At 36.1% G+C, this 12,224-nt stretch overlaps 1 protein-coding gene across 3 annotated transcripts in view; it reads left to right on the forward strand.

Moving 5' to 3' along the window:
- Window positions 1-12,224, forward strand: part of SA1 (stromal antigen) — a 106,279-nt gene that overhangs the window by 20,921 nt on the left and 73,134 nt on the right. For all 3 annotated transcript variants that reach the window (XM_081769888.1, XM_081769890.1, XM_081769889.1), the window contains exons 3-6: window positions 3,177-3,403; window positions 6,125-6,297; window positions 9,779-9,952; window positions 10,270-10,474. In XM_081769888.1, coding sequence (XP_081626014.1) covers window positions 3,177-3,403; window positions 6,125-6,297; window positions 9,779-9,952; window positions 10,270-10,474 — 779 coding nt within the window. The remainder of the gene's footprint in view (window positions 1-3,176; window positions 3,404-6,124; window positions 6,298-9,778; window positions 9,953-10,269; window positions 10,475-12,224) is intronic.

The raw sequence follows: 12,224 nt of genomic DNA on the forward strand, positions 1-12,224 counted from the left end.
GCTCAGTTCACCTCCAAACGATGTCCTTCCACTATCCGATCTTAATTTCAACTCGCCGAGTCTACTCTCCGTCCTCAACCAGCACAACCCCTTTCCGGGATTCAGGTGCGCCCTGGTTGTGGCGTAGAGCTTAGCTCAGGTCTCTTTCTGAAATCTCTTACCTAGTTATTTCCGTATAGGAAAACTTCCTATAATTGTGGTGTGATGCCGACGTTATTTCTTATCTTTGATGGTAACACAACAATTCTTCAGTAAAATTTGGTTTTCCAACAACAACCAAACAACATTTAGTTCAGTCATTTGTGGCTGCTCTTCAAATAAGCATTCTTTATAATCAACACCAGCAATAGCGTAAAAATTCTTGTCAAATTTAAGAAGGTTAATGCTCTGACAAGGGAACATGATAGTAGCATTGCCCAATCAAACAACGCGTAATCGATAGAGGAGTGAAGAAAAGTGAGAAATCCAAAGTTTTATGGGCCGACACCTAGAAACACAGGAGATAACAGAGGAAAGAATAATCTAGAATCATGTGAAGAAAGCAATGCAAAAGATACATTGACACAGAAAGAACTTCAATGTTATTAAAGTAATCAAAATGACATTTACACAACAGTATAATAAGCAAACATTGTAACCGCATACATGATCAATAACATCATATGTAATGCAGTGTTGCTAACTGAGCACAAAATGAAGTTTTGTTAAATAGCACGCAACACAAATTATAACATCTAGCAAATCTAATTATGAGTAGAACCATACCTGTAACGTTTTGATGTACAGTGTTGTCAACGTTTGAGTATAGGCCTATATGAATTCCTATATGAATCTTAAGATGTAGAAAAGTCATACAGTACACAATTCGAACTAGTTAAAACCAAAATATGGGACCACAAACAAGAATATGTAACGAAGATGTAACGCCACTATTTCAATTCAAACTTCCGAACTAGTGGAAGTGTCCATGTACAGTAGAGAAAGCTAAATTAAATTTTATATATATAAACGCCGTGAAAGAAGTGCTCGGGAAATTCCTGCAATTGAACGCACAAAACATCGGAAGTGAATACTTCCACAATAAAACTATTTACTTTACGCTGGAATATGTTTGATTTCATTTAAGACATTTTGAAACATTTATTTTATAGAACATGAATTGTATCTTTGTTTTAATATATTTGGTATTTATATTCGGCGAATGTCACTGAGGCTTTTGAGATGACTCGATCTACGTTTATTCGTCTGTCTGAATGTGCCACACACGCTACAGGGTACAACTTTCGGTGTTTTAAGTTTAAATTTTCAAGGTACAAGAACGAGACAACACGATATTTCCGGTATAGATTTTGGCGGCATACCAACGTAAAGTTTCAAAATAGCGGGTATCTGCGCTACAAAGCGCAATTTTCGGTCTTATAAGTTGAAATTTTCAGAGTAGAAGCACGAGACACTCTAAATTAGCTGTATTGATTTTGGCGCCGATCATTTCAAAATAGCGGGTGTCCACGCTAGAGGGTGCAATTTTCGGACTTTCAAGTTGAAATTTTGAGTGTAGGAGCACGAGACATTCTAAATTTGCTGTATGGATTTTCTCGGCGAGCCAATGTAAAATTTCAAAATGGCGTCCTTTTTTTTTTTTTTTTTTTTTTTTTTTTTAACAGCAATGATTGTGACAATGACAATCTTGAAATATAAATCACATTTTAACGCTTTTACCTAAAAGACATTGAAATATTTTGAATAATAATAATAATAAACCCGAAAAATCCATATGGGCCCAGGTGTTTTTAAACTGGTTTTTTCAAATCCTGTTTATCGTACAGACATGGTTTTGGTGTCATTTTGTAGCACTACACTAGTTCAGAAACAATCCGTCGCTAGCGCTAACGGAAGTTGGAGCAAAGATGGCTGCCTTTATTGGTCCCAAGTATGCCAGCTGTGTGTTTTTGGTTTGAAGAATCTCAGTCTGCGACAAACTGTGCAATGTAATTTTCGTACAAACTATTGTAAAGATCTTCCCAGTAGGCCTACTATTTATCAGTGGCATAAGTATTTCATTGAAACGATGTTCGGTAAGACACAACAAATCTTCAGGTAGTCCCCATACGTCTGAGGACGTTGTAGAGCAAGTGAGACGAGTGTAATGTGTGCCGCATAATCAGTGGAAGCCACACTGAACCTCTTTCGGTATAAGGTTAAAAAAAAAAAAAAAAAAAAAAAAAAAAAAATGTATTTTGCTACAAAATGACACGAAAACCATGTCTGTAAGCTAATAAATAAATCAGTATTAGTTTTCAGAGTTGTAAAGTCCTTTTTTATACACCCAGTACATGTACACTCATGTTCAAAATTATTGTCGCATGTCTATAAATATGTTGTAGGAATATAATTTGATTACAAATTCGCCCGGTATTTCTTATAATGTTAGTATGTGTATAATCTGCAAAGACATGTATGGGGGCAAATTTCGTGTCAAAAGAGCAGTAAATAAGAACAATAAAACGAAAATAAAACTTTCTTGTCCATTTAGCAACATTTTGTTTTACTCATTCTAATTTTCGTATTTATGATTCTTTTTCCATTAAATTTACCACAAATATACCTTTCCCGATTATACACAATAGTATCAGTATAAAAGTACCCTGCAAAATCATTATCAAATTATATTCTTAAAAGAAGACAGTTATAGATATGCGACAATCATTTTGGACATGAGTGTACATACATAGTAAAGGAGGAAACTCTTGGTCGGGGAAAAATAGATTTTTTTAACTCTATATAGAGTTGAAAATTTGTGAACTGTGACTTGAAAAACCTAGAAAAGTCAGGGCTGCCTAAATAAATGGGAAACGGCAGAATCCCGAGAACCCCCCCCCCCCCCCACACACGTGTTTATTTACTACAAAGTTCATCTGACGCGATCTGGGATCAAACCATGACCCGACGCACCAGAAGTGAACGCTGTACCACTGATCCACCGCGGCCCCAGCTCACGTAGTAAATAGCTACTCTGAAGAAAGATATTAAGTTTGGTTTTTCAGTATCGACATTCTTCCATTTTTGTATACGCACAGCAATAACTTCGAACGTGTTAATTTATGAACTAGTTTTTTCATGATTTTATTTGGAACAGATTTTGAAGTTCAAATGTATAGCATAATGTTATTTTGCAGTCAAGAAGTGTATGGAGAACAGTATGAACAACAAACGCAGTTCCAGTCCCAAAACCAACAACAGCAGTACGATCAACAGCTTTATGAACAAGCGCGTTACGATAATCACTTTCAGAACCAACAACAGTCGCAGCAGAATGTTGGTTATGATCAAACTCCACAATTTGAACAACCGATGACGCCGTTGCTGTTGTCCAGGTCTCAGAGAGCGCCGAGGAGAGCGAAAGGTAAGGATTCACATTGTATAGATAGTGGCGAGTGTGATTGTGGATTGGTTTGTTCAATTTAAAATTAAATGTAAGGAACACATAAAAGAAACAAACTTTTAAGCTTTGCATAATTTAAGATCGAATGTTCAGAATATTTTATAAAAAGTATTTGCTATTTTCCTTTTGTTATAATATAAAATAAATAAATACAAAAATAACTACCCATATATTTCGAAACAGCTGCATTTTTATTATTTTTTTATTTATTTATTCATTTTCATTTTTACATGGTTGGAGAAACATCATGTTAGCACGTTAGCTGCCAAGGGTGAATTTTGTTGTTCACTGGCAGAGTGCCAAACGTACTTATTTACATTACTCTTGTTCCGTTTATATTTTTGAAACATAATCTAAGGCAAGGTATAGAATCCGCGCGCATGAAAGTTGGGGGTCCGATCGGACCTACGTGTGTGTGTTTTTTGATTATGGGCCTGGGAATAAATCCCAGTTGAACTGGCAACTCTGTTTGGTAGTCATTTGTTCATAGTGATCTAGACCTTCCTGAAAATTCTGCAAATGACAGAGTGTCATCTTGTCAGAATAAATTAGAATAAATAATGAATCCATTGTTAAACTGTTAACATATCATTCAAAAAGCAACACGTAGGTCCGATCGGCTCTACTAAAACAGCAAATACTTGTTATTTAATATTCAGCGCCTCTAGCGGCGTTAATCAGCAACATCTAATAACAAAATCTACAGCATAAATTTTTCCTATATGTGTGTGATAGAAACACTGCCGTTTATTAACACTTAGAGGCAGTACTTACAGTAGAAGTACTCTAACGACAATTCGACAAATTAGAAATTGTGGGTCCGATCGGACCTACAAGGACATTTTCTTAGACCACTCCAGTGGGTCCGATCAGCTCCAAATGGCAGCTAACGTGTGTTAAAAGAGTTACTTTTGATAATATGATGGAAAGCTAATTAGTGATCACTTCATATGTAATTATAATTTGTAGGAATATCTTGACTGTGACCAAATAGGAGAGAAAAACTAATTAGTGATTACTTTATGTGTAATGAACATTATACCTGCATATAAAGTATAATTTATATAAAGTTGAAAAAAACTGTTCCCTGTTATGATCGTGTAGATTCTCCTGATACAGACCATACTTAAATATGTGTAATTAATATTTATATTTTTGGCTGGTTGAAGTTTAGCGTCCTTTTTGGGCTCCGAGGCTATGTAAGTCGTAGACCTCTAGTTTCAAGGTGGAATCTAAACCACAGTAATGTGTTCCAGGTTTTAATATTTTCTCGCCGGGATTCGAACTCGGAACTCTATGCACCGAAAGCAGTCGGGCTAGTATATGTATTACGAATGAAATAATTGTAAATAATATTTACACTTGAAAAACAAGTTTCCATTGTAGTATTTCAATCCTTGTCTGTTTTCTTTTACTTATGGTCCTTTGTCCATATGTAGCCAGCCTGAAATACACACGAACTCAATTCAAGATGAAGACCTGTGTAGAACCTGCACGTTCCGGACGTTGTGTTATGAGGGGTTAAGAAATTGTCGGTTAAATTGCATATTATTCTGTACTATGCTACTGAGCATTCGTAGTAGAAGTAACTATCATTCTTTGTGACTGAGTAAGAAGAAATTTTCATTTCATAAAAAGTGGTGCTTTCTTGGCGAACTTACAAACTGTTAGATATATTGCATACGTACCTAATCTTCTTGATTCCCTTCTTCACTTGATCATAATTGTGTAATGCCATTGTTATTGGTTGGATAGTGTCCCATTTAGCACTGAGGCTAAATGTGGACCTACAGCCTAACGCGGAATCTGTACTACATAAGCGCCCACATGGTATGAAACAAAGGGGAATTTTGAGTTTTGTAATTCATTATAATTACTAATAGAACGAAAGAAACACACGTTATACTTAACAGAATAGCTATTGTTTCCGTGTTCCAGATTTCAAATTTGTATTAGATATATAACCCTTGAAATTATTAGCGAAAGCTTGAAACTTGGAACACGGAAAGGTTAGTTATTTCTGTTAATTTTTTTCTGTTTACTTAATCCCCTGCTAGAATATTTCAAGTTATTGGCTAAATTTCCCGACGTGATAACGGTAGCTGATGAATGATTAGGGCCGACATAACGGCTTTTAATTAAACCATGTGTGACCGGCATATTGGTTCTCGTCGCTGCTGGTAGGTCAGTACTGATGATTTTGTTTATGTATTTCTATCGGGTAAATTTTGAAGGCTGGTTTGGTCGGTTGATTACTGAATTTGTATTTACGTCTTTTGCCAGTACGAAGCTACATAAGGTTCGGGATTTTCCCGTTTCTTCCCATTTTGTTTATTATTATTGCAGTCTCCCTTATCTTCGGAGCATAATAATGGGTCATTAAACAAAACAAAATAAAGATCTTGTAAATCTCTGCAAATTTTAGCCAAGATGTGCTGATAGTTGCTGGATGGTAGCCGAAAATTTGGTCTTTACTAGGAGACTTGTATTTGATATGGTATTTCATAATTAAAAATGTATCCTTTGCGTTCGATTTCTAAATAAAACTGCTCCTCCACGGCGAAGTGACCAACTCGTATAGTGGTGAATTCAATTCCCAGTGAAGGGTTTCGTGGAGGCAGCGAACCACAATTAGTGAGTAAAAACAAATTATCGTACAAATACCTTTCTCTTCCTTTGCAGTGGTGGCAGCTACTCAATTAACGAGTGTAAGCTTGAAGAGAGCGGCCATTGGTCTCCCTATAGATGAACCACAACGTAAAAGGCGACCAGGTAGAAAACCCCTTTCAGAACTGCTTGCAGAAGATGAGAACTGTCTATATTATGTGATACGTCAGGGCAGAGCATCACTCCAGGTAGGTGGTGGATGCAGTTGTTAAAAGTTTTTCTTTTATGTTGATTGAAACAAGAGAATCGTAAAGCGAGCGTGAAAAACAAATCTTTTACCAGAAAATAGCGAAAGTATTCAGGGAACTCATAAGAAAATACAAAAAAAACTCATTTGTTATTTGTTTAATTAGATAGGAAAGGAAGAAAGTAGGAAGAAACAAAATGAAGTACAGAGATGTAGCTGCGCTGCGAAGCTCCCAGTTGGACGCCATATTGAAATCACGTAGCTATTACCATATTAAAAGTGGAGAGATTTTTCAGCCTGTTAGTACCATGACGTGATTTCTACTAATGGAAGTTAATTGTCAAAAGATACAATTGTTATAAAACAAAACTTGTTGTTGTTGTTAAATATCCATTTTGTGAACTTGTGAATATCCATTTTAGTTCTTTTTAACTAGCCACCTCACTCTTCTCGCTTAGTGTTTCCGCATTATCTAAAAGTGTTAGAATTATGTCTCAGGCAGAATACTCATATGAGATAAAACATTAGAAAGGTTATTGATATTTTAGTAACTGGTTAGAGCTTATTTTTTGATTGCTGAAGAGTTTATATTCTTAATTTTACAATGATAGTATTTGTTCAATATATAATATATACAGTTTTTAACTGATGAGATGAAGAAAATAAAATACATTAAGATGAACAATATTTGATTGCTGTCATTTGAAAATTAACATTTAGTACGTACCCTGAAATATACGTCATACGTCTAAGGTGTTTAAAAAATTATTTATTTATTTATTTATTTATTTATTTAACAATCACCAAATACAGCTCAGAGGCCATTTTACACGATATCCAACAACAACAACACAATGGAAAGGATTTGGGAAGGTATCGACCAGGGCCTGTTTGGCACTACTTACAAAGAACGCGTAACTTAGAGTGCAGTGAATTATTTATTTAACAATCACCAGATACAGCTCAGAGGCTCTGACCTGGCTCAGAATCAGGTAGTATAAAAATATTGGATATCTAACAACAATAACAATCAAAAGGAATTGGAAGGTATCGTCCAGGGCCTGTTGAGAAGGAACCATCCCGGTAGGACTGAGGAAAACCCGTCAGGATGGTCGGCAGCGAAAATCGAACCCATGACCTCCCGAACGCAAAACAAACGCTCTACCACTTCAGCTACTTCGCTCGGTTTCTATTGAGCGAGGGAGTTGCTGCAGATAACTTACGGTGGTGGCTGAAATTGTTTGGGAAATACAAACATCATTAATCATCGTTGAGCTGTTTCCAGTTATGGGATCCAGGAGCGGGTATGTAAATTACTGACGAAACTCGAGAAATCCTCATCCATGTTGCCGTATATTACCAATTAAGTTCCCTCAGATTACCACTTCTTTACTTCTCAAGAATCAGATCCGAGAAAATTCCCGGTGGGAACATTTGATGGAAAAAGTGCAACAGTTTTTTCAGATCAACCATCCTGAGGGGGTTTCTTCAGTCACTCAAGCCAAATGCTGGGATGATACGTAACATTACAATGGTCGCAGGCCTCTTCCTTCCTTCTTCCTCCCCAGTTTCATGGGCAGTGTGATCGCCGAGGGACGTCATCCCTAATACGTGATGTGGTATTATGGCCGTAGCTGCCGAAAGCCCAGAAATCTAATTCCTAAGCCGAGAAGGCAGCCGGATGGAGCAACAAGCGGATAAAGTTGGAGATTCGCCTTAACTTTCAGCTCGGCTGTAGCAGTCCTATAAAGATCATATCCGAAAAACTTAGGAACAAGCGTATTTAAAGAAATGAAAATTACGTTCAAAAATAATAAAAGCATGTGTCAGTGGTAACATAAGCTTGTTATCTTATGATTTTTTTTCTGCCTTGGAAGTAAACTGTTGGCCAAGACTTTCCATACGATCCTTAGATTTTTCAACACAGCTTGAAACAGTGAATCAGAGGTAATAATAAAATATAAGTTATCGCCTAAAAAAACTTAACAATACAAATATATTATACAGATTAAGTTAGTGGTTTTCGTTAGGCTGTCCAACATTACCTTAATTCTTACTATACAAAGTAATTATAATGAAATGGATACTGTGTTCAGAGATGTTTGCGAACGTTCGCGTTGACAGCTTATTGGATTATTCTTTCAAAACATTTATATGGTATTAACACGTTACCTAATTTTGTATTCATTTAAAAGAAAAAAAAAATCAGTTGATACATGCGGAGAAATGGCCTTAGTTCTTTCTCTGTTATTTCATCAGTTTATTTTATTTAGTTGTTCTGAAATTGTCTTGTAACTATCTGGTTGTCGCCTGTGGCTCTGATTAGCTTTTCCGGGTTCGAACTGGGACGAAGGAACAAAATTTTCTGTACTGACTCAACATCCTGAAGCAATTTGGGAGCTGAAGAAAATAAAAGACAGTAACATTTACTGATCTAGGGTACATACTCCATAAGAATAATAGACATTTGTACCTCGGAGGGCTTCGTCTAGTTATTAAATAAATTCAATCTTTTCGGAAATCTGGGTCACCATCAATTCTGACTACGTCGCTGAAAACCTCTTTTTGCGTAAATAAGTGTACTCTTGTATAAATAAAAGTGAAACTCCAAAACACATTTAATTATATCACTAGTTTGCACTTTGTAGCTGTCAGTTAACAATAGAATATCTGCCCACTAATAAGTTTAAAACCACATGGTGGCCTTTCAGTAACGGTTTCTTGAAAGTTCACGATAACACAATAGAAATTTTTAAAATTGTCATGCTTCAACCTAATTAAGATTAAACTTTCACTGTTAATTTCATTTCTTGCATGTTATAAAACGTAAACAGATGTAGGAGTAAACAGATTTCTAGCGACGCAGTCAGAATTGATTGCTATCAAGATTTCTGAGATCGAAATTATTTAGTAAATATATGAAATCGTGAGGTGAGTCCCCTGACATAGGGTAACTCTGTTATTGGAGTTACAACAAAATATAAGAGGGGAAACCGTTTCCAAATATGATGTTTTCAATCTAAAGTGAAGGAATGTTTTAAATCGGACAAGCCGTCTGGGCTGTGCACTCTTGATGTGCCCAATATTAAACAAAAATGCAACGTTGCTATTTACCAGGATCTACAACATAAGTGAATGAAGTTACTGTCTTTTACACTAACGTGTCGATGTTCAGCCCCCATTTCAAACATACCCTCATTCACCATACTTTTACAAAATTTATCCACCTCGCGGTTTCCTCTCTTACATCTTGTTGTAACCCAATAACAGTTACCCTGTCAGGGGACTTTTGAGACACCCTGTATATATCCACTGTTCTTAAAAGGTACCTCAATAATAATAATAATAATATAATAACAGGAGCCAATGTACTAAGGTCATAATCGTTTGAGCTGGTGAGGGAGTTCTCAAATTGCTGCTTTCTATTTTTTTAATGTAGCCGTTTCAATGCTAGTAGTAATATGTTCCATACGTTGTTACAGCAAATTGTAGATGATTGGATCGAGAACTACAAGGTGAATCGGGATTCCGCTCTTCTTGCTTTGATGCAGTTCTTTATTAATGGTTCTGGTTGTAAAGGAAAGATAACTCCGACGATGCAGGCAACATTGGAACATGCTGCGATTATTAGACGTATGACGGAAGAATTCGACGAGGTAAGTTTTTTTTTTTCTTTCTTTTTGCTTAAATTATCCAAGTATAACACCAATATATAAGTTAGGTTTCTTAAGTTAAAATAAAGCTGTAATATATATATATATATAATTTTATTTTAAATTTCTAAGTAGTGAAATAAAATTTCTTTGTTTTGTTGAACATATGTACAACTGATGTGCACTGTGAAGGAAAAACGATAAAATACTTGTTCTTGAAAAGCATATTTCGTATTTGTTTCATTTCCAACAGATATTGATCGTGAAACTGTTCAGGGAAATTGACGTATTAAAATACTAAAACTTGTTTATATTTGCAGGAAAGTGGTGAATACCCGCTCATAATGACAGGCCAACAGTGGAAGAAATTCAGGAATAATTTCTGTGACTTTGTTCAGATTCTAGTGAAGCAGTGTCAGTATTCAATCATTTATGACCAGTACCTGATGGATAATATCATTTCACTTCTCACTGGACTTTCAGATTCTCAAGTGCGAGCATTCCGTCATACTGCCACGCTTGCAGGTATCTTTTATCTTTAGAATGGGTTATAACAACTTCTATAAAACAAAATTTACTTTTTAAGAAGGCGTATCACTTAGCATTGCGTACTTTGTCGTCAAATTTTGGTTACGCAATTCCCAACTGTTCTGAGACGTAAGGTTGGTTTAAAGAGACAAGTTTCGCCGATAGATGGCACTACAGTCTTCGTATCTCTTCCATGTATTTTTTATCTTTCACGAAAATTCACGATTTCTCTTACAAATTTCAACTTACAGACTTCAAATTTTTAGAAAAGGGACTTCATAATCTATCGAAGGCAATAATCCGTGCCGATTTTTTATTTAGAATTTTTCTCATTGTTGAAATGGCTTGATTGTTCAAATGGATATCCAGATCTTTAACAATGAAATCGTTTCAACAATGAAGAAAATTCTAAATAAAAAATCGGCACGGATTGTTCCCTTTAATAGGTTATGAAGTTCCTTCTCTAAAAATTTGAAGTCTCTAGGTTGAAATTTATAAAAGAAATTGTAAATTTTCGTGAAAGGTAAAAAATACATGGGAGAGAGAGGAAGACTGTAGTGACATCTATCGGCAAAACTTGTCCCTTTACACTAACCTTAAAGAAAGCTTATGATTCAATTAGAGATAATAGGCTTTCGGCTAAAAAGACTCCCGTATTTTGAAGGGGGGCGCGGTGGCTCAGTGGTAGAGCGTTCACCTCTGGTGCTTGGGTTCCCGGGTTCGATCCCAGCCCCCGGCAAGTGAACTTTGTGGTGGACAGACGCCGTGCTCGTGGGTTTTGTCGGACATGATTCTGATCCGGATGGAAAAAAAGTATTCAAGTTTGGGTATCAAACTCTAGAGCAACAGGTTCTGCACCTCGGACCGTAACGGCCGGAAAATTTGGCATGTATGAGAGTGTCCATCCAGCAATCTCCAGAGCGTTCAGCACTTAAACAGGTCGGACCAGACGATTTTTTCTCAGTGCAAAATCTGTTGCTCTAGAGTTTGATACCCAAACTCAAATAGTTTTTCTATCTGGAACAGAATATGGTGGTTGGTCAAGTCCGAACCGAATGTGAAATGCCCGCTGAGCAATAATTACAGAACCACTATTACGAATATACTTCTCCATAACAACGCACGATGCTCACCGAGCCACGCCATTGCGACTATTAAAACTTGCACTATACCGCTATAGATCGATAACCCCTCCGCCACTGTATCCCCATCACAATCACAGCTCGCTCTTCAAATACGGGAAGTCTTTGCTGGACCCTAAATAATACCCGAGAAAAATTCGGAATTCACCAGATTATGACAGTAAAACAAGTAGTACTGTAGAAATACGAAGAAAACTATCTGATTCTTTAGAAATTGAGGAATTTACAACTCGGAAAGGACAAACCTTAGTCTCTTACTTTTTAGTTCTTTTTACAATACACCATTAGGAAAATTAATAAAAGATATGGACTACTTCATAAATCATGTCATAACTGCATTTATTACTGAACCGTTTATTTATATGAAAATAATCCCCTTAGTCGTTTCAAGAAAATTTTGAAATAAGAAAGTAAACTACCCCGTGTGGAATTTCTTCAGAAGTGACTTATGCAGTAATATGTGGTTGTTAATGAAGCATTATTTATGAAATATGAACAACATTGCATGAGAGTCGTTTTTGAGAAAATTATCTGCAAAAATATCTCCGAGAGTAACTTGGGTAGAAAAATGGCAGTGGTTAATGAAATACTGAATTATAAACTAT

This window comes from Thermobia domestica, chromosome 8, assembly GCF_964235325.1.
Source record: "Thermobia domestica chromosome 8, izTheDome1.hap1.1, whole genome shotgun sequence".
NCBI classification, from domain to species: Eukaryota; Metazoa; Arthropoda; class Insecta; order Zygentoma; family Lepismatidae; genus Thermobia; species Thermobia domestica.